General features: G+C 45.7%; 1 protein-coding gene across 5 annotated transcripts in view; it reads right to left on the reverse strand.

Annotated features, from left to right (window-relative positions):
• The window catches only part of LIG1 (DNA ligase 1), a 55,615-nt gene extending 40,447 nt beyond the window's left edge, over window positions 1-15,168 (reverse strand). The window contains exons 1-2 of one of the 5 annotated variants that reach the window (XM_072155474.1): window positions 15,026-15,168; window positions 3,642-3,689 (exon numbers count right to left, since the gene is read on the reverse strand). In XM_072155474.1, the coding sequence (XP_072011575.1) occupies window positions 3,642-3,658 (17 nt within the window). In that variant the 5' untranslated portion in view covers window positions 3,659-3,689; window positions 15,026-15,168. The other 4 variants (XM_072155473.1, XM_072155475.1, XM_072155472.1 and 1 more) reach the window with 4 other exon arrangements.
• Window positions 15,169-24,398: the final 9,230 nt, after the last annotated feature.

A 24,398-nucleotide genomic window follows, 5' to 3' on the forward strand; every position in this document is an offset into this window, starting at 1 on the left:
CATCGGAGGCCGGTGGAACGCAGCTGCGCCTCACCATCGGGAGCCGGAACATGTGGTGCTGCCGTGGATCAACGCAGGACCGCAGGGATCACACCAATACCTCCCCATTTAGATGTCAGCCAGGAAGGAGATCGATCGAGGCCAGGAGAGGAGAGGATCTTAGTACCAGGTACCGCGCCTCATAAAGGCGTCCCCCTCCACTCCCACCCCCCTAAGGAGATGAGAAGGAGAGAGACCCTCTCTTCCCCCTGCCTGTGTAGGGACAGGAAGAACACTGGCGAGGGATGCAGGGGGAGGGACATTTAACCTCTCTTCTTCCTGTCCCTGCAGAGGTCAAGGGGTAATCCTCCAGGTGGGCCGTCATGGGGGACGTCATGGAAAACAAGGACATGACCGCGGACAGTCTGGCTGTAAGCAGCAGCCTCCGTCACTTGTGGGTAAGAAAGATGATTCTTGAGAGGTCAACTATGAGGTCAATAGTAGCCCCTATATCAGTGATGGCTAACCTATGGCACTGGTGCCAGAGGTGGCACTCAGAGCCCTTTCTGTGGGCACTCAGGCCATCACCAGAGATGACTCCAGGTATCTTCCTGCAGTCCCAGACAGCCCAGGACTTGCTGTGCACAGAGCTATTTTAAAGTGACAGAGATACCAGGGACTATTTTCTGCTTTATTGGTGTCCTCAGGTGCTGGTATCACTGAAAGCTGTGACAGAGAAGGGAGTATAAATCACAAATTAAATTTCTGTGTTGGCACTTTGCGATAAATTAGTGGGTCTTTGTTGTAGTTTGGGCACTCAGTCTCTAAAAGGTTCGCCATCGCTGCCCTATATAATAGCTCTGGGTATTTTCCTGGTGGAAAGCACAACTCCATTTGCAAACAAGTCATTTTAATTAGATGTGAGATTTTCCAAATCTGGTTTCAACACAATGGGGCTCATTTACTAAGGGTCCGCGGAGCGCATTTTCGGCGGGTTTCCTGACGATTTCCGTTTTGCGCCACATTTAACAGGGGATTTGGGCGCACGAGATCAGATTTTGGCGCATTGCCACCGGCTTCTACGCGACAGGGGAGTGGCCGTCGGACAACCTGACTGATTCGGACTACACGCGGGACTTAATATTTCGAATTGTGTCGCAATTTCAAGCACCGGGAAGAAGAAGGTGAACTCCGGCGGACCTCGGCGGGGAAGCGACGGATGCAGTAACTCGGGAGCACGAGCTTTGTGAATCGCGCTGGACTTAATTTTCGTCGGACCTTCCGAATCAGGGATCGCGACAGGACCGAATAAGTAAATGTGCCCCAATATCTTTTCTTGCAGTTTACCAATATTAAAGGGGTTGTCCAGAGCCAATTGTGTTTTAACATATGGCTTTAGGGGCATGTACAAATAACAATCCTCTTATACACACCTCTCTTTGTGCTTCCGTCCAGCCACGGACTTTTTACAATCAAAAGTAAAAGTCGCAGCCATTTATGTGAACAACTGCTCTACCATTAATTGCACCCGTATGACCATCACTGAGAGATGGCCAGCAATAGCCTGTCCTTTTGTGGGAACAAGTCAATTCCATGAAAATCATGGATACCAATAGTATAAGCTGCCAAAATTACAAAACCTGCACGAAGACATCTAAATAATAACAGGATATTCTTCAAAATTAAACTCAAAAAAGCGCAGTTCCCAATTATTCTGCACAGCAGTTTCCAAACATTTTATAGGTTGTAAAGAACTGAAAATGGTCATTTGTTGACTTTGCAGCATTAGCTTTTGATTTCAGTGAATGCGACCTCCTATTTCAATACAAAACATCCTAACAGGCCAAGTTACATGTAACATAAGAACCTTCTTTGATCACCTTCACAATTCTTGCATCAATTGAACTTGTGGGTTTTTGGAGTTTGTTTGAATTTCTTTGCAGGTCCTCCCAGACCTCCTCTCAACTTAAAGAGAACCCGTCATGCAAAATAACCGCCCTAAACTAAATATATTTTCATAAACTGCCATTAGAAAGCATTGTCCCTCTACATGCCTGTAAACCTAAGCAATGAGGTCCTAAAGCTGTATGCAAATGACCTGTGAAATGTCCAATGAGTCATTAGCATATTCAAGCTGTCTAGCTTATTCATGAGTGGGAGGTACAGCCACACCCCCAGTGTTTGACTGACAGCTGCTCCATATAATGGTTGCTCCATGTGCTTGTTGGTGGCCACACCCCCTGCAGCCTGTGTGTGTGTATAGGAGAGATACAAGAGCTCCAGGATGCAGCCATGTTATAGCAGAACATGTCAGGTACTTGTGTAGTTGATGTCTGTGTCTCACACGTGTATTAGGAGGATGCAGCACACACACTAGCAATGCTTTACTATACATTAAACACAGACATGAGCAGGGGGAGGAGAGGGGGAACAGGAGTGACATCACTGCCTCTGACCATGTGACCAGCCTCATTTACATAATAAAGACAAGATGATTTTACAATTATTAATGTATGAAATAACTAGATAAAGGCTGGGATGGAATCCATGTGAGCTGCTCCAACAGGTAGAGGTGACAGGACGAGTGACACAGACCTGATGACAGGTGTCCTTTAACAACAAACTTAGGGTGAAGACACACGTGGCGTTTTTAGGCCGTTTTTGGGCCGTTTTTAGTTGTTGGGCGTAAAAAACGCATTCTGTTTTTTAAAAATGCATCAGTTTTTTGAAAATGCATGCGTTTTTGTCCGTTTTTAGTTGCGCAAATTCGGAAAACTGACAAAAACGGATGCGTTTTCAAAAAACTGATGCGTTTTTTAACACATCCGTTTTTTACGATCCGAAAACGCACTAACTAAAAACGGCACCTATGGAACCTATCTTGCACGTAACCCGGGGACTGCCTGTATTTTCTTCCTTGGTGCGAAAAGAAGACTCATGCTTTCTGGAGTAAAATCACCTCCGCGCAGGACAGTGCGCCACCTCCGCGCAGGACAGTGCGCCACCTCCGCGCAGGACAGTGCGCCACCTCCGCGCAGGACAGTGCGCCACCTCCGCGCAGGACAGTGCGCCACCTCCGCGCAGGACAGTGCGCCACCTCCGCGCAGGACAGTGCGCCACCTCCGCGCAGGACAGTGCGCCACCTCCGCGCAGGACAGTGCGCCACCTCCGCGCAGGACAGATACTTCTGTGTCATTGGCCGCTATGGGCGTTAAAGGAGAGAATCTCACGGTGAGGCCACCATCTTCCCCCTGTTCAAGAAAATGAAGCAGAAACTCTCCAAAAACTCACAAGTTCAATGGATTCAAGAATTGTGATGGTGATATCCTAACAGCCCAAGTTACATGATAACATAGGAACCTTCTTTGATGTGTTGGATAGAAATAGCTTTTGATTTCAGTGAATGTGACCTCCTAATGCTGCAATTTCAATAAATGACCATTTTTAGTTCTTTACAACCTATAAAATATTTGCAAACTCTGCTGTGCAGAATAATTAAGAATTGTGAATTTTGAGGGCTTTATTATTGGGAGGTTTGTTCAATAAAATTAGATTTATACTCTTTAACGAGTGATGACTTTTTTAGGAAAATCTGAGAAATATCATATGCATAATAATTTGGAACGTGGTGTAAACATCTCGCCAGCATTTCTTTAACTTACTTTATGCTGCGTTGCATCCTTAGGCCGATGTGATAATTGAAGATGATCCTAAAAAGAAGAAAAAAAAAAAAAAAAGAAAAATATTAAGCTTTGTTTATACATGCACCAACAGTAAGTAAATTATTTTACTCAAAGGGCTTTTCAGAGGAAACTTGAATAACCCCAAGGTCATGACAGGGGCAAGCAGATAAAATAAAGTGGACTGAGGGCGGAGGCACACGTGGCGTTTTGAACCCGTTTTTTAAGCAGCCTGTTTGTGAAAACGCATCCGTTTTTGACAGTTTTTTTTCAATTATCTTGATGAGGATAATTGGAAAACGGACAAAAACGGTCAAAAAACGCAGCGGACTGCTTAAAAACGGCACTTCTCCGCTGGATGGAAGTTTTCACAGTTTGCTCACAGCGTCCTAGTGACATTACAAGAGTTGTTTGCAGGTGGCCCTGTGGTCAACAAAGCTGGAGTAGCGCCTCAATGTTGGAAACGGAAGCTAAGGCAGGGTAAGTTCTCTTCTATTTTATTTGCCTACCCTTGTCTAGAGTATACAACTGTCTATGTTCCTATGTGCCTGTGTCTCCTCTGCTCCACACCATCCCCCTCCCTACTCTGCCTCCATCATGCATGTGACAGTGGGGAGGTAGTTGGATAAGTGAGGAGGAGAGGAGACAGACACAGGCACACACAGGCTGCAGCTGCCCCCTCAATGCTGCTGGTAAAGTTCGCTTTAAACAACATTTTCATGGGAAACATTTTCAATAAACTATGGTGTTAATATCATTTAAAACTCTGAATTGTGGGAGTTTTAGCTTGATTTTAATGTACACACATGCCGTCCACTAAACAAGTAGATCAAACATGGCCCAAACTTATGCTACAACAAGTGCCGTTTCTATATAATGTAAAGCTACTATAAAGTAAAAAAAAAAAAAAAAAATACTACCCTGATCCCTACTGGCAAACAAATGCGTGTCTGGCTGGAACTCCGTGGTAAGAGACGCGCAGGAAGATGTGAAATGTGGTTTAAAAGTGGAAATTTATTTATTAAAATATGCTCTTAAAATGCGTTTCGAGCTCGTCAGCAACAAAGCAAAATACATTTTACACAAATGACAATGTTTAAAGGGACCGATATTTGGCGAGAAAGAAGATGTGGGGATATCTCACTCATAAATCGTTTCAATTAGGGTTAACTGGCAAAGAGATCCCTGGATGAACATCCTACGATATTACCTGGATGTTGTTCAAGTCGAAGAAGAATGATGGATTCTCAAAGTGGACTGAGCAACAATACATCGGGGGAGATGTATTAAATGTGTTGTTCTTTAGACCAGTGCAGATTAGAAATAGACAGATCTCCCCTGCACCAGATTAATGCCAGTGTCTGATGCTGGATGAGGAATCTGATGCAGCACAAGGGTAAGAGGCGCACGTCAGCATTTTGAACCCGTTTTTAAGCAGTTTTTTTTACAGGTTTTGAGGATAATTGGGAAAAACTGTCAAATACGGATGAGTCTAAAAAAAAAAAAAAAAAGCATGCTTTTTTTAACGGACTGCTTAAAAACAGCCTAAAAACGGGTTCAAAACGCCACATGTGCCACCACCCTAAGACTGGCGAGTCTCCTATTAGTTGGTCTGTGTTGAATATTGAATTTTCTGTTAAGAGCGCTCTTTCCTGTTAGATCACGCCCCCGTTTGCGCGATTAGGAAAACAGCCTAAGGGTGATGCCACACATGGCGTTTTTAGGCCGTTTTTGTGCCGTTTCTACTAAGTGCGTTTTCAGATCGTAAAAACCGCATGCGTTAAAAACCACATGCGTTTTTAGAAACCGCATGCGTTGTTTTTAATTGCGCAAAGTCGGAAAACCGGACAAAAATGTATGCGTTTTCAAAAAATGCGGCCGATATACGTCCCCCATACACTTCTATGGGCTCACGGCGCACGTGCGGCACCAGACCGCTCCGTAGCCCGGGAAAAGATAGGACATGTCCTATCTTTTCCCGTATTACGGCGCCGCAGCCAAGTATCGCTGCGCTCACCTCCTCCTCCTCTCCCCGCGCTGCCGTGTGCCCGCCGTGTTACGGTGCGGTGGGCTTACGGCAGTGTGAATGTAGCCTTAGGGTGAAGACACACGTGGCGTTTTTAGGCCGTTTTTAGTTGGTGCGTTTTCAGATTGTTAAAAACGCATACGGTTTTGTCCGTTTTTAAATGTGCCAATTCGGAAAAACGGGCAAAAACGTATGCGTTTTTAACAATCTGAAAACGCACTAAGTAAAAACGGCCCAAAAACGGCCTAAAAACGCCACGTGTGTCTTCACCCTTAGGGTGGTGGCACACATGGGGGGTCATTTACTAAGGGCCCGATTCGCGTTTTCCCGACGTGTTACCCGAATATTTCCGATTTGCGCCGATTGTACCTGAATTGCCCCGGGATTGTGGCGCACGCGATCGGATTGTGGCGCATCGGCGCCGGGACGCGCGCGACGGAAATCGGGGGGCGTGGCCGAACGAAAACCCGACGTATTCGGAAAAACCGCCGCATTTAAAAACCGGAAAAGTGTCGCTTGGGGAGCGCTTACCTTCACCTGGTCCGAGGTGGTGCATTCCGGCGCGATGAGATGACTTTCAGCGCAGCAGCGCCACCTGGTGGACGGCGGAGGAACTACCTTCTTAAATCCCGGCCGGACCCGAATCCAGAGCAGAGAACGCGCCGCTGGATCGCGAATGGGCCAGGTAAGTAAATTTGCCCCATGGCGTTTTGAACCCATTTTTAAGCAATCCGTTAAAAAACTAACACATCCGGTCTTTGAAAACGCATCCGTGTATGACTGTTTTTCCCAATTATCTTACAATAGTTGGTAATAGCAGCATGCGTTTTTTATGGACTGCTTAAAAACCACCTGGAACAGCTAGTGATCTATATATTCTTTCCTCAGGCTGCATTGACAAGTTCTGACTGAATTGTGTATAGAAACGCAATTCAACCAGGGGCTTGTCCCAATCACATATGCAGTTCAACTGAAATGCATGACATTGGTAACTGACGGTGCGGTCACACGTCGCGTTTACTGCATGCGTTTAAAAACACATTGGTACAGCTGAAGGGAGATTTGCCTAATTAAACAGCTGATAACACTTGCGTATACAAAACGAATGTACCTGTGGCGCTTGTTACTAATCGTGTGTGTTTCAGTGCAAACACAAATGATTGGCCCAAGCCCCTCCTCCAGATTTTGAATAGAGTTTCAAACTGCAATTCAAACACCACGTACAAATCTAGCCTCACAATGAGACATTCCAACACATGTAGATGTCACCACTCACTGAACTGAGCGGTGACCTGTTAGGCCCCTTTCACACTTGCGATTTTCACGCACGTTTTCTGCACGTGCTTTTGACGCACAGAACTTCCATTGCACTCTGACCCATTGTAATCAATGGGTCTTTTCAGACTTGCATTTTTTTTCACGCACACACGCGCGTTTTTTTAACTCGCGTTTAAATCTTGACATGCTCTACTTTTGCAAGTCACGTGCGTGAAACACGCACCATACAGGTCTATGGAGATGCATCAAAAACGCATTGCACTCTGAGACACACACAAGTGCAATGCGTTTTTCACGCATCAATTGACACTGAACAGACTCCGACTGAAAACTGATTGAACTCTGATGCAAAATGTGCGTTTTCACTGACAAAACCCTGATCGCACCCTGATCAGACTCTGACGTGATCTGCAACGCAAGTGTGGAAGGGGCCTTACAGTCAACGATTGGCTAGAGTGATAAAATTGAGATGCTCTAACGCAGAGGTCCCCAACCGCCGGTCCGCGGACCAGGACCGGGCCGTTGGAGTTCATCAGCCGGTCCGCGCAGGGGCGGCACCGGCCAGCACTGAGCTCCCGCACCGGACGGGACCACATTGCAGCCCTCCGTCCGGCACCTTGCTCTCCGACGCTGCCAGCACCTTGCGCCCCGGCTCTCCATTCCTGTCTCAACCTGTCTCTGCTAACGCCCCCCCCCCCCCCCCTCCAGGCTCTCGGCTCCCGGCTCCCTGCCCCTGCTCAAGCTCCACGCTCCCCTACTGCTCCCACCGCTCTCGGCTCTCCACTCTCTCTGCCACCCCGCTCCCGGTTCTCGGCTCTTGACCTACCCACTTCCGGCTCCGGGCTCCCCTTCCACTCCCGTCTCAACCCGGCTCCGCTAACGCCCACCCCCCCCTCCAGGCTCCCAGCTCCCCCTGCCCCCGCTTAAGCTCCAGGCTCCCTAGCCTCCCGGCTCTCACGACCTACTCGCTCCCGGCTACCTCACCGCGCCACCACCGCTGCAGGACAAGGCACCACAATTTGCAAGAACACAATAGGTAAGGTTACTTTATCTTTGCATATATATGTGTAATATGTGTATATGCTGTATCTACTGTTTATGTGCATATATGCTGTATGTATATGCAGCATTTGTGATATTTGTGATATTTATCAGGGCTTCTATTTTGTACTACACGGCGATACGCTGCATGCATTTTATACTACACGGCGATACGCTGTGTGCATTTTATACTACACGGCGATACGCTGTGTGCATTTTATACTACACGGCGATACGCTGTGTGCATTTTACACTACACGGCGATACGCTGTGTGCATTTTACACTACACGGCGATACGCTGTGTGCATTTTATACTACACGGCGATACGCTGTGTGCATTTTACACTACACGGCGATACGCTGTGTGCATTTTACACTACACGGCGATACGCTGTGTGCATTTTACACTACACGGCGATACGCTGTATGCATTTTACACTACACGGCGATACGCTGTGTGCATTTTACACTACACGGCGATACGCTGTGTGCATTTTATACTACACGGCGATACGCTGTGTGCATTTTATACTACACGGCGATACGCTGTGTGCATTTTATACTACACGGCGATACGCTGTGTGCATTTTATACTACACGGCGATACGCTGTGTGCATTTTATACTACACGGCGATACGCTGTGTGCATTTTATACTACACGGCGATACGCTGTGTGCATTTTATACTACACGGCGATACGCTGTATGCATTTTATACTACATGGCGATACGCTGTGTGCATTTTATACTACACGGCGATACGCTGTATGCATTTTATACTACATGGTGATACGCTGTATGCATTTTATACTACATGGCGATACGCTGTATGCATTTTATACTACACGGCGATACGCTGTATGCATTTTATACTACATGGCGATACGCTGTATGCATTTTATACTACATGGCGATACGCTGTGTGCATTTTATACTACACGGCGATACGCTGTATGCATTTTATACTACATGGCGATACACTGTGTGCATTTTATACTACACGGCGATACGCTGTATGCATTTTATACTACACGGCGATACGCTGTATGCATTTTATACTACATGGCGATACGCTGTGTGCATTTTATACTACACGGCGATACGCTGTATGCATTTTATACTACACGGCGATACGCTGTATGCATTTTATACTACATGGCGATACGCTGTATGCATTTTGCATTGCTTTATTTTTAAACCAAACCAATATGATGGATCTGGTCAGGACACTCCCTGATATCTTATATTATAAGCTCCACCCCTCCATAACCCCACCCCATATGACCAAAGCCCCGCCCCCACCCCCACCGGGCCATGGAAAACTGGTCTAGCTTAAAGCCGGTCCCTGGTGCAAAAAAGGTTGGGGATCTCTGCTCTAACGGAACAAGAAAGCACCTAGCAACGCTAGATCTGTCAGAACAATTTTTAAAAAAATGTGATCTATGAGAACAGTAAGGGCCAGTTCCCATATGCATTTTTGTTTCTGTTTATTGTTTTATTTATTTTTTTTAAGTATTGCAATGTAAACAGATGTCTGTACAGATACATTATCAGCAAAGTATCTTTTTTTTGTTAAGGGATACCTTTAACGGGAAACTGTCAACAAAAATTGACCTAATAAACCACTACCAGCATGTTGTCATGCAGCTGAATGCCTTTTCTATCGTGTTTCTTTCATGACCCAGTGTGGTGGAGGCATTCAGAAAAAAAGATGCTTTGAAATGAGATGTAAATTGGATGTATAAAGTCAAGGAGGAGGAGAGTCTAAAACCAACATCAAGCTTCCTCTTCTGCAGAAAGCTCCTTCACTATAACTGATGGTCCTGCATCCAGAGACATCACTTACCAGATCTCCTGGAGTCTTATGCACAATGTCAATCACAGAGAAGGAGACGTTTAGAGCTCCACAGCTTGACTTCAGTGTTAAACTCTCCTCCTACTTGACTTTATACAACCAATTTACATCTCATTTCAAAGTTGATTATCAGGATGATGCGACCACACTGGGTCATGAAAGAAACAAAAACTAGAAGGTGTTACGCTGCTCGACAATGTTCTACTTGGGGTTTATTAGGCCACTGATGTACCTGATGACAGGTTCCTTTTGAAGGAAACCTACCACTTAAAAATGGTAGTTCTAACCCTCAAATATATATATTATTTTGCACCGGAGCATATTTTCATTAATTCCAGAAACCACCGACTGCTTTATTGAACTGTTTTATACCTTATATCAGTGATGGCGAACCTTCTAGGGCGCGTTCACACGTTGCGTTTTGACCTGCGTTTTCATTGCATTTGAAACGCATATACAACAGCCGAGGAGGGGTGATTTGCCTAATTACATCACTGTTAACATTTCTGTTTACAAAACGCATCGTAAACGCGATGTTAACGCATGTGTTAACAATGCTGTAACGCATGTGTTTCGTTAACACACGTGTTAACATTGCGTTTACAAACGTAAACGGCAATGTAATTAGGCAAATCACCCCTCATCAGCTGTTGTATATGCATTTCAAACGCAATGAAAACGTGACCAAAACGCAACGTGTGAACGCGCCCCTAGAGACCGAGTGCCCAAACTACAAACACAATTTTTTACAACACTTATTTACCATGAAGTGCCAACATGGCATTTTAACCCCTTACCGCTCTGCGCCGTAGCTGTACTGCGCTGAGTCCCGCGAATAGCGCTCAGCGCAGTACAGCTACTGCGCAGAGACGATGCCGGTTCAGCGCTGTATAGCAGCCGAACCGGCATCGTTAGCCGCGGGATTTCAACGGTAATCTACCGTTGACATCCCCGGCTAACACCCGCGGTCGGAGTGGGCTCCGATCGCGGGTGTTTAACCCGTTAAATGCCGCGGTCAACGCGACCGCGGCATTTAACATGCCTTCTGGGGGTCTTTACATCACAATCGGCCCCCCCGCACCGTTTTCGGGGGGGCCGATTGCTGTTTTGCCACCTCTGGGGTCCGATCGGGACCCCAGAGAAGCCTTGAGGGTTTACCTTTAAGATGGCGTCTGTGACGTCATCTTAAAGGCAAAGTGTCAGCCTATGCATCTGCATAGGCTGGCACTGATAATACCCTGCAATACATTAGTATTGCAGAGTATTATCAAGAACAAGCAATCAGATGATTGCTTGTTCATATCCCATGGTGGATCATGTAAAAAAATGTAAAAAAAATGTTTTTCAATAAAAAATTACTTTATAAATCACTAAAAATGCCCATAAGCCCCAAAACATATAAAGAGACATATAACACTCAAAAAAGTCTAAATCATAACACAAACCCCACATATATAGTATCACCGCGTCCGTAACAATCCATAGAATAAAACTAAATAACTATTGAACCCATATGATGAACGCCGTAAAAAAAAAAAGTTAAAAACCCGCCAAAAATTATGATTTTTACCTATTATATCCCACTAAAAATGCAATAAAAAGTGATCAACAAAACATATGTACTCCAGAATGATATTGTTGCAAAGAACAACATGTCCCGCAAAAAACAAGCCATCAACCAGCTCTGTAGCCAAAAACGTAACAATGTTATGCCACTTGGAAGACGGCGATGCAAAAATGATAGATTTTTCCCCACATTAGGGTTTTATTTGGCAAATTTAGTAAAACATAAGAAAAAATATTCATGTCTGGTATCCCCGTAATCGTATCGACCCATAGAATAAAGATAACATGATTATTAGGCTATACGGTGAACACAAAAAAAAAAAAAAGTAAAAAATCCAGTACAGAATTGATGCTTTTCTACTCATGACCTCAAAAAAAGTTCCAAAATTTTCAACAATAGGTGATACCAACCCCAAAATGGTAACACTGGAAAAAGCATCTCGTCCCGCAAAAAAAATGCCGTCACATGGCCCAAATAACGGAAAAGCGAAAATGTTATAGCCTTCAAAAGGGGGCAACGAGGAAACTAAAATCCTGGCAGCTGCAGGGTGCTCCTTCCCTTCTGCGCCTTGCTGTGCCCCCATAACACAAGTAATGTCCACATGTGGGGGGTCGCTGCACTCAGGAGACATTGTAGAACAAATTTTATGGTGAGTTTTCTCTTTTTATCTTTTGGAAATGTGTAAATTTTAGGGCTAGATGAACGTATAACCGACAAAATTTGACCATTCTAAATTTCACCGCCATTTTGATTCAATTACTATGAAGATCTCAAGGGGTTAACAATCTTTGTAAATGCTGTTTCTGATAGTTTGAGGGGTGCAGATTTGAAAATGGGTTGGTTATATAGGGGGTTTTGTTGCTAAATATGTAAAATTTGATTTCAAACAGTATTTATCCCCAAAATAGTCAATTCCGAAAATACGGAAAATCGCTATTCGATTTGTAGGCCGCGTGACGTCAAAATAAATTATCCAAACATTTCAAAAATTATGAAAATGTTAAGTAGACAAATGGGAAATGTTATTCTGCAAGTTATTTAGGTGGTAAATCTATCTGCCTGAAAACGCGGTGATTTTGAATTTCGAAAATGGCAAATTTTTCTAAAAATTCATCACTTTTTTCTTTTTTTTGTAAATAAACGCAAAACGTATCAGCCAAAATTTACCACTAAAATGAAGTACAACATGTGGGGAAAAAACAATATCAGAATCGCTTTGATAAGTAACAGTGTTCAAAAGTTATAACCATATAAAGAGACGCAGGTCAAATTTAAAAAAAAAGTTGCGAGCCTTAACCTGCAAACAGGCTGCGTCCTTAAGGGGTTAAGCAGTAACTTATTGCTACCTGTTCTTCCACATCTTTCAATTGTATCGACCGCCTGAGGCTACCAATACAGTTGAAAGGAGGAGGGCAAATGCAGACTCGTCGTAGCTTCTCTCCAGGGTTTCTCTGTAGAAAAATGGTGGGTCCAGCAGGAGGACCTTTAAAGATAATGCAGTTCTGTAAACACCTTCTTGCTTTTCTTGCAAGTTCCAAACAGCCAATGAAATGTCGCTTTAAAATAGCGTTGAGAGCAGCAAATCTTAAGTTGCCTGGTGGATTTGGTCCTATTTGGTGAACTCTGTCCTGGAGCAATGGTCTGAGTGCCCACAGAAATGGCTCCGAGTGCCACCTCTGGCACCTGTGCCATAGGTTCGCCACCACTGCCTTATTTTGCAAGGACGCTTCGGCGCACCATGATGGGGCTCGGCACACCTGATTCAGAGTACACTCTCGAGTACACTCGCGCCTGCGCTATTTCACCTGCAGAGCCGGACATGCGAAGTTGCACAGGCGCGAGTGTGCCCGAGAGCTCGGTGACGTCACTGGCTCTCCGGCACTTCCGAATCAGGCGAACGCACAGTCACGCGCATGGTGCGACAAAGCGCGCTTGCAATATAAAGTATAAAAGAGTTTAATAAAGCAATCGGCGGTTTCTGGAATTAATGAAAAATATGCTCCGGCACCTGCTCACCCCGAGCTGGTGCGATGTATTTGAGGGTTAGACCTACCATTTTTAAGTGGTAGGTTTCCTTTGTGGGCGCGTTCACACGTTGCGTTTTCATTGCGTTTGAAACGCATATACAATAGCTGATGTGAGGTAATTTGCCTAATTACATTACCGTTTACGTTTGTAAACGCAATGTTAACGCTTTATAAATGGAAACGTTAACAGTGATGTAATTAGGCAAATCACCTCTCCTCAGCTGTTGTATATGCGTTTCAAACGCAATGAAAACGCAACCAAGACGCAACGTGTGAACGCGCCCTCACAGATCCATTCAAAAAACTATATACAGGCAGTCCCCGGGTTACATACAAGATAGGGTCTGTAGGTTTGTTCTTAAGTTGAATTTGTATGCAAGTCGGAACTGTATATTTTATAATTGTAGCCCCAGCCAGAACTTTTTTGGTCTCTGTGATAATTGGATTTTAAAAATGTTGGGTTGTCATAAGAATCAATATTAACAATAAAGCTTCATTACAGACACCTGTGATAACTGTTACAGCTGTTTATTGTAGCCTAGGACTAAAGTACAATAAATTACTAATATACAGAGGTCCGTTTGTAACTAGGGGTCGTATGTAAGTCGAGTGTTTTAAGTAGGGGACCGCCTGTACAACTAAAACTATATATAACCATAGTTGTTAATGAACTCGTGCCCACTGTGTGTTTTTCCTACTCCCTTTATTTGTCCCTCATTCCTATTGATCCATGTGACAGTTTATAATGTAGCATGTTATTTGTATATGTCCCCTATGGTTTGTAAAGTGCTATGGAATATGATGGCGCTATATAAATAAAGACTATTATTAAAGATGATTATTCCTTGGGTATCAAGTCCTATTGAAATGAGTTGAAATACAAAGAGAAAGGAACTCGCGTGTAACAAATGCGCAGTCCTTTTTTGCGTTCTGTTGCAATCACGTGACCTTAGGGCTCCATTTTTGGCAATTACATCATTGACAAGCCTTCTTTCATTTTAGGCCTCATTCACACGGCCGTTCAGGGGACATATATACGGCAAAATATATATGTGGCATATGTGTCTACAATAGGCCGACCATATATCCCTATGGAGAGGGTCGGGGGTGAGCAGCGCTCACCTCCTTTTCTCCCTGGCGCCGCCTTTACAGATCCGCCAAAAACGGATGGCATAGGGATGACCCACAGACCATGTTTGCAGCGATATGGAGAAGATATTGATTGCATAATGACTACACGCTGAACGCAAATATGGACAAGTTATGTCGCCTTGTCAATTTCTGGTTTTTCATTATTTATATAGATTACACATCAAAACAAGGCGCCACAGCTGCTGCAGAACTTCCTGAGAGATGCATAGAAATACTTAGATGTCTGTAGGCAATGCTCACACCTTGTAGCATCATCTCTCACCCCGACTACATCTCCCCTATAAGTAACAGCACAAGTGCCGGAGCCATGGCGCATCCTCATAACGCACCGTAAACCGGAAGAATAACAAGAGAAGACACCCTGGCCCCTACATACACACAACCGCACGGACATGCCGGGCCCCGGCCGCGCTACTCACTGCTTTACGTCCTTCTCCCCGCGTTCGGCTTTCGCGCGAAAAACCAACTTCAGCGTTTCCCGCCCACCTCAGCGCCCGGTCACGTGACCGCCCGCCTCCCGCGAAAGTGACGTTTCTACACGGTAAACGGCCGTTGGGCCGCAGCGCGCGCGCCTCCTCCTGCTGCTGACTACGACGACAACGACGCCGGAGCCGTGTGACAGGACGCGAGGGACCCGATTGTGGCGCCAAAAACAAGGGGCGCTCCGTGTTCCTCTGCTGGCGACTCCCTGAGGAAAAGATTGTGTCAAATAGCTGCCTGCAGAGCCGGATTATAGGCGGGGCTCCCGGGGCTCAAGCCCCGGGGCCCCCACCATCTTGCTCCCACAGGGGCCCCCACAAGGTGACAAAGACTGACACTGTCAGTCAGATATTTGTATACTTTAAGCGCGCCGTGCGCTGTTAGTGATATGGGAGAGTGGGGCGGTGCCGCGGCACATCGTTCTGAGGGCGTAGGGAGGGGCTTGCGTGAGCTCCCTGTGTGCTCAGCGCTGGCCGCTCTGCTGAAAGCCCTATACAGATACAGTCAGCTGTAAGCTGACTCTCTGTGGCTGGAGCAATGGTCAGCAGCGCTGCTGCAGGGCATTGCTCCACCTCAGAGAGTCAGCGCAAAGGCAACACACGGGACACAGACAGGGCCGGATTAAGCTTGGTGGGGGCCCCTGGGCGCAAAGTCTGGTGGAGGCCCCCACTTAATGTAACATACACATCCTCTTGCTCATTATTGACTATCCCCAGTGCCATATCCACATACAGCCGCCGAGCCCCCCAGTACCACATCTCCATACACTTCAGTCCGCTCAAAACACGCAGCCCCATGTAACATACACCTCATTCACCCCCAGACACGCAGCCCCATGTAACATACACCTCATTCACCCCCAGACACGCAGCCCCATGTAACATACACCTCATTCACCCCCAGACACGCAGCCCCATGTAACATACACCTCATTCACCCCCAGACACGCAGCCCCATGTAACATACACCTCATTCACCCCCAGACACGCAGTCCCATGTAACATACACCTCACTCACCCCCATACACGCAGCCCCATGTAACATACACCTCACTCACCCCCATGTAACATACACCTCATTCACCCCCATACACGCAGCCCCATGTAACATACACCTCATTCACCCCCATACACGCAGCCCCATGTAACATACACCACATTCACCCCCAGACACGCAGTCCCATGTAATATACACCTCATTCACCCCCACAGTCCCATGTAACATACACCTCACTCACCCCCACAGTCCCATGTAACATACACCTCACTCACCCTCAGACACGCAGTCCCATGTAATATACACCTCATTCACCCCCAGACACGCAGTCCCATGTAATATACACCTCATTCACCCCCAGACACGCAGTCCCATGCAATATACACCTCATTCACCCCCAGACACGCAGTCCCATGTAATATACACCTCACTCACCCCCAGACACACAGTCCCATGTAATATACACTTCACTCACCCCCAGACACACAGCCCCATGTAACATACACCTCACTCACCCCCAGACATGCAGTCCCATGTAATATACCTCATTCACCCCCAGACACACAGTCCCATGCAATATAAACCTAATTCACCCCCAGACACGCAGTCCCATGCAATATACACCTCATTTACCCCCAGACACACAGCCCCATGTAACATACACCGCATTCACCCCCAGACATGCAGTCCCATGTAATATACCTCATTCACCCCCAGACACACAGTCCCATGCAATATAAACCTAATTCACCCCCAGACACGCAGTCCCATGTAATATACACTTCACTCACCCCCAGACACACAGTCCCATGCAATATAAACCTAATTCACCCCCAGACACGCAGTCCAATGCAATATACACCTCATTCACCCCCAGACACGCAGTCCCATGTAATATACACTTCACTCACCCCCAGACACACAGTCCTATACACCACAGTCTTCACCAGCTATAGACATACAAGTCTTGTTCCTGTCCTGTCAGGCCCTCACCTCCATACACATGGATAACACAGTTCATTAGAAGTTTCTCTTCTCCTGTAGTCACACATGGCAGCTTGTTCCTGCTACTTCCTGCTTTTCGCGCGAGGCTCCGCCCCCTCCCGTGACATCACGTGATCACATGCTCTACACTTCAGACCCCGGAGGAGGGAGGATAAAGTTACCGGAGGAGACATCTGTGTCCCGTGTGTTGCCTTTGCGCTGACTCTCTGAGGTGGAGCAATGCCCTGCAGCAGCGCTGCTGACCATTGCTCCAGCCACAGAGAGTCAGCTTACAGCTGACTGTATCTGTATAGGGCTTTCAGCAGAGCGGCCAGCGCTGAGCACACAGGGAGCTCACGCAAGCCCCTCCCTACGCCCTCAGAACGATGTGCCGCGGCACCGCCCCACTCTCCCATATCACTAACAGCGCACGGCGCGCTTAAAGTATACAAATATCTGACTGACAGTGTCAGTCTTTGTCACCTTGTGGGGGCCCCTGTGGGAGCAAGATGGTGGGGGCCCCGGGGCTTGAGCCCCGGGAGCCCCGCCTATAATCCGGCTCTGGACACAGATGTCTCCTCCGGTAACTTTATCCTCCCTCCTCCGGGGTCTGAAGTGTAGAGCATGTGATCACGTGATGTCACGGGAGGGGGCGGAGCCTCGCGCGAAAAGCAGGAAGTAGCAGGAACAAGCTGCCATGTGTGACTACAGGAGAAGAGAAACTTCTAATGAACTGTGTTATCCATGTGTATGGAGGTGAGGGCCTGACAGGACAGGAACAAGACTTGTATGTCTATAGCTGGTGAAGACTGTGGTGTATAGGACTGTGTGTCTGGGGGTGAGTGAAGTGTATATTACATGGGACTGCGTGTCTGGGGGTGAATGAGGTGTATATTGCATTGGACTGCGTGTCTGGGGGTGAATTAGGTTTATATTGCATGGGACTGTGTGTCTGGGGGTGAGTGAAGTGTATATTACATGGGACTGCGTGTCTGGGGGTGAATTAGGTTTATATTGCATGGGACTGTGTGTCTGGGGGTGAATGAGGTATATTACATGGGACTGCATGTCTGGGGGTGAATGCGGTGTATGTTACATGGGGCTGTGTGTCTGGGGGTAAATGAGGTGTATATTGCATGGGACTGCGTGTCTGGGGGTGAATTAGGTTTATATTGCATGGGACTGTGTGTCTGGGGGTGAATGAGGTATATTACATGGGACTGCATGTCTGGGGGTGAGTGAGGTGTATGTTACATGGGGCTGTGTGTCTGGGGGTGAGTGAAGTGTATATTACATGGGACTGTGTGTCTGGGGGTGAGTGAGGTGTATATTACATGGGACTGCGTGTCTGGGGGTGAATGAGGTGTATATTGCATGGGACTGCGTGTCTGGGGGTGAATGAGGTGTATATTACATGGGACTGCGTGTCTGGGGGTGAATGAGGTGTATATTACATGGGACTGCGTGTCTGAGGGTGAGTGAGGTGTATGTTACATGGGACTGTGGGGGTGAGTGAGGTGTATGTTACATGGGACTGTGGGGGTGAATGAGGTGTATATTACATGGGACTGCGTGTCTGGGGGTGAATGTGGTGTATGTTACATGGGGCTGCGTGTATGGGGGTGAATGAGGTGTATGTTACATGGGGCTGCGTGTATGGGGGTGAATGAGGTGTATGTTACATGGGGGTGAGTGAGGTGTATGTTACATGGGGCTGCGTGTATGGGGGTGAGTGAGGTGTATGTTACATGGGACTGCGTGTCTGGGGGTGAATGAGGTGTATGTTACATGGGGCTGCGTGTCTGGGGGTGAATGAGGTGTATGTTACATGGGGCTGCGTGTCTGGGGGTGAATGAGGTGTATGTTACATGGGGCTGCGTGTCTGGGGGTGAATGAGGTGTATGTTACATGGGGCTGCGTGTCTGGGGGTGAATGAGGTGTATGTTACATGGGGCTGCGTGTTTTGAGCGGACTGAAGTGTATGGAGATGTGGTACTGGGGGGCTCGGCGGCTGTATGTGGATATGGCACTGGGGATAGTCAATAATGAGCAAGAGGATGTGTATGTTACATTAAGTGGGGGCCTCCACCAGACTTTGCGCCCAGGGGCCCCCACCAAGCTTAATCCGGCCCTGGCTGCCTGTGTGAACTCTGTCAGGGTTTAGTCATAGTCTTACCCGCAGACGCCGTTATTCCTTATAGAGTTTGTCAGTTGCCGTTTGAACAATAGTTTGAGGACTAACATGGCTCCCTCCTAGTAACGGGCGCTATACGCTCACCTGAGATGGGCACATTTGTGGTGTACATGGGTGCAGGCCGTATTGTATCCGTTTTTTTAATGATTTTCTGCCCAGCAACGTTTAAGAAAAAAAATGAACCACATACAGATGTCATTCATGTGCTGTCAATTCCTGGTGCAGAACCTTTGACTTCTATGGAGGTCTGGGGTCCACATCATGGACGGATTCAGACTGCTATGGGCAGGATGTGTTGTTTCGGAACGAACCGGCTCTTGTTCGCAAACGACAGGAAGCGATTACCGTCAGTGAGCAGATGGCTCACTTAAGCCTGCCCCTAACCAGCTCACCATGCCAGCTTTAACGTGAAACAGTCGGGGTAAATGTGGTGTGGGGCGACTGACTGGCCTGTGGCTCCCTATTATATATTTAATAGCGATCCGTCTCTTCTTAGTGAGCAGAGCCTAATGAGCATCACTAATGCGTTCCCTTCTGACTGCATTCAAGGACCTTTGGAGCACTTTGAGGGCGCGTTCACACGTTGCGTTTTGGTCGCGTTTTCATTGCGTTTGAAACTCATATACAACAGCTGATGAGAGGTGATTTGCCTAATTACACTACTGTTAACATTTTAATGTGTTAACATCGCGTTTACGATGCGTTTTGTAAACGGAAATGTTAACAGTGATGTAATTAAGCAAATCACCCCTCCTCCGCTGTTGTAAATGCGTTTCAAACGCAATGAAAACACAGGTCAAAACGCAACGTGTGAACACTCCCTCAGGGTGCGGTCACGCGTTACGTTTTGTAACGCATTACAATAGCTGAGGAGAGGTGATTTGCCTAATTACATTACTGTTAACATTTTCATTTACAAATCACGTTTACGATGCATTTTGTAAACGCAAATATTAACAGTAATGTAATTGGGTAAATTATCTCTCCTCAGCTGTAGTAATGCGTTCAACAACGCAACATGTGACAGGACCCTACAGGGTCGGGGAAATTGCTTGTGTACGTGCTCATTGAGAGCTAGTGATGGGAAGTCCGGCTCTTATTTGTGAACTGGATCATTAGGCTCAGCTCATTAATAAGAGTCGTCTTTTCTGGCTTCTGAATGCCTCCCTATTAAATGTATAATAGGAAGTGTGGGGGCCTGGTTACCCAATCAGGGGCGGGATTATGTGAGACGATTCCCGTGATTCGCACCAAATAGCCGACTCTTAGTCCCGATTCATTTACTATTGAGATTATTAACAGATATATGAGGATTTCATGGATTAAGGTCCTTCTCAGTATAAAAGGCTTGGACCACGGGGTACTGGCCAAAACACCAATATTATAATCCTCTACTGGTTTGCATGTGAGAAAAAAAATAGTGCATGCAGCATTTTTTTTTCCTCAGTCTGCACATAAGTGAAAAAAACGGACACGTGAACAGAGCCACAGAAATCAATGGGGTAGATGTATAATAAATCTATCTTTGTTCATCTGTTTTTTGGGGATTTTTCTAGGCTCTTTGCTGGTCAGATGCATCTTAGCGGTTTTTCCTTATTGATACATGGGGTGTCTGGTCTTATGTTTTTTGTTTTTTTTAATCAAAAAGTCACAATCCGTTCCAAGCTAATTTCTATGCCTGGGCAGCTGTAAATTTGGACCCAAATTTGTGAATATTTTTTAAAAAAAGATGCAACTTTTACCTCAGGATTCAGGTGACAAATCAGGGAACACTGCAGAAAACTAGACAATGGTGACCTTTGAAAGGAGACTATTTTAGGCACAAAAAATGTTGCAAATGAGCACAAGCACCATGAAAATCTCAAAAATGAAAGAAAAAGGCAAGCCAAAAGTTTGATACACATCCCCCACTGAGTCAGTATGCTATCCTCAAAGAAAAAAAAACTGCCCCCCTGGCATACTGATGTCAGAAATGCTTCCCCAGAATCAGCCTATAGTACTCATTCAGACGGGCGTGTCCACAAAAATTGTGGATGTGTGTTAGCTATGTGCAATCCGTATTGTATCCCACATGCATTTTTTTCTTCACATCCCTATGCCTCGCAACATTTGAGATGTTGTGTGATTTTTTTTTTTTGCAGATCAGTTGACATCTATGGAGGTATGTGGTCTGCATGTGAGTCACACTGCACATCTGGAAAAAAAATGGTCATGTGAACAGACCCATAGATATCAATGAGGCAGCATGTTCTACGTAAAGAAACCGATAGCATACAAACACACTTGTCTGAATGAGTCCTTATTTTAGAGGCCACATCATGGTATAGACTTCTACATGTGTCATATCTGCACATGTTTAGTTTCAGACTATGTTCACAATGTCCTATGCTAGAGCCTCTTTTGCCAATTCAGTGCAAAAGCACTAACTAAAAAGTCCAGCTTTTTCATATAGTAAAAGGATGCAGATTTGGAGAACAGTGGAAGCCCCAGCGCTGGTGTGGAGCCTTGTCATTCTCCACAGTGATGCAGGGCCTTAAAATTAACGGGCAGTCTCATTCTTTCTACTAACCATTATAATCATGTTCACAAAAGTGCCCAGTTTTAGGTGGCACCACCATCCTCTGCACAAACCTTTTGACGCAAATGTTGGCAGCCTTGGCACATGCTGCAAACTCATTTACTTTGGCAGCTGTGCCAACCATCTGTGGAGAAAATACTGCTTATCATCAGATTTTCTTCATTTCAAATTCGTACACAGAACCTATAACACTGCCCTTCACCAACCTAATATGTGCAAGGTGACATTTTTGAGGATATGTTGAGGTTTTTATTGATACAGTACTGTACAGCTTTAAGTGGCCATTTTTTTTTCCTGTTATGTGGTTCACTGCAGGGATTAATCATTTAATTTTTTATAGCTTTTTGGGGGGGATACTAATTTCTACAGTCATGGCCAAAAGTTTTGAGAATGATACAAATGTTAATTTTTACAAAGTCTACTGCATCAGGTTTTATAATGGCAATTTGCATACACTCCAGAATGTTATAAAGAGTGATCAGCTTAGCAGCAATTAATTGCAAAGTCAATATGTGCCTAGAAAATGAACTTTTTCCCCCAAAACACATTTCAACTTCATTGCAGGCCTGCCTTAAAAGGAGCAGCTAACATTGTTTCAGTGATTGCTCCAGTAACACAGGTGTGGGTGTTGATGAGGACAGGGCTGGAGATCAATCTGTCATGATTAAGTAAGAATCACACAACTGGACACTTTAAAAGGAGGCTGGTGCTTGGCATCATTGTTTCTCTTCTGTTAATCATGGTTATCTCTAAAGAAACATGTGGAGTCATCATTGCACTGCACAAAATTGGCCTAACAGGGAAGAGTATCGCAGCTAGAAAGATTGGACCTCAGTCACCAATCTATCGCATCATCAAGGAGAGAGATTCCATTGTTGCCAAAAAGGCACCAGGGCACCCAAGAAGGACCAGCAAGCGCCAGGACCGTCTCTTAAAAGTGTTTCGGGTTCGGGCTACCAGCAGTGAAGAGCTTGCTCAGGAATGGCAGCACGCAGGTGTGAGTGCATCTGCACGCACTGTGAGACTGCGGAGACTCTTGGAGCGAGGCCTGGTGTCAAGGAGGGCAGCAAAGAATCCACTATTCTCCAGAAAAAACATCAGGGACAGACTGATATTCTGCAAAATGTGGTCCAGAAGTTGGTCCAGAAGTTGACTGAGAGCTGCCAGGGAGAATTGCAGAGGTCCTGAAGAAGAAGGGTCAACACTGCAAATACTGACTCGCTGCAGTAACTCATTCTAACTGTCCATAAAAGCTTTTGTTACATAATATGATTGCACTTGTATTTCTGTATGTGATAAAAAAAACATCTGACAAACCAGAGGGCAACAGATCATGTGACAATATATTTGTGTCATTCTCAAAACTTATGGCCATGACTGTAATTATGCTTGTTTTTCATCTATTTTTTAGGCCCCCTAGAGTACTTGAAACTAGGGGGTACTGATCCAAAATACTGCAATACTACTGTATTTTATTGGCAATTCAGTGGATCTGCATTGAGCCCTTTGTCTGACGAGGTATATTAGAGATTAGAGATGGCTCTGACAGCCAAGAGATGTGATTGATGTCATATCAGCCCCCAAATATACTACAGGGAGAGTAATATCCATGATCGTGGCACCAATTTGCAGACATCATTTATGTGCCCCTGGCATATTTCGTGTATGAGTGGCAGAATAGGACGCAGCAAAGAAATTGTTGCAAAAGTTTTGTAATTCTGTTGCTGGCCAATTAGATGGGAAAGGACACATACAAACAGTGAGCGCTGACGCTAAACCCACCCTACTGTTTGTACCAACTTGCCTGTCCTACCCTAGAGGGTAATTGGTCAAGGTTCTCTTCCTTCGCCAAAGTGACAAAAACAGGACAAGCACAGAAGAATGGTTGTACAAATATGGGTCAAATATAAGAGGATAATTCAGTACAGAATGAAGAGAAAAAAAGAAAGCTGGTCTTAAGCAAGGTTCAGGAGATCAAGAAATACGGAAGTCCAGAAAACACTAGCGAGCTTCCAAGAAGACTTATAACAAGTCCAGGGCGATGGGTAGACAATCCTCTTATCAGATACCAGCGTCCCAGTCCATAAACTGATTGGACCGGTCCCCTGAAATCCAGACAAACCATTTCTGCAGGGGAGGAATGTGAGTAGAGGAGTCATCTGACCATCACAACCAGCTGAACTGCGTAGAACAAAATCAACAGATGGGTGTGGTGGAAATCAATTAAGACAACCAGGAGTGAAATAAGGCAGTGTGCAAACTAAGTATAAAATACCAATCGGCAGTGCATCTTCAGCTGTACTTTATGGAGAGGATGAAGCTGGACTGCCTCCAGTTATTGAACGGAATGCAATCAGGAACAAAACCGCCCATAGATCACCCTCTGTGCCCTAGAAGACCACCCCTGTGAGAGGATCCCCTCTCCTAAAATTAACAATTTTCTTCTGCAGACCAACCCCCTTATAAAACCAAGAACACCTCTGAGAAGACCAAGAATCATTCTTTTATAGAGCACCATTATTTCCATGGTGCTGAACATCTGATTTGGGGTTCAGTCTTA

Source organism: Engystomops pustulosus, chromosome 6, assembly GCF_040894005.1.
Source record: "Engystomops pustulosus chromosome 6, aEngPut4.maternal, whole genome shotgun sequence".
Lineage (NCBI taxonomy): Eukaryota > Metazoa > Chordata > Amphibia > Anura > Leptodactylidae > Engystomops > Engystomops pustulosus.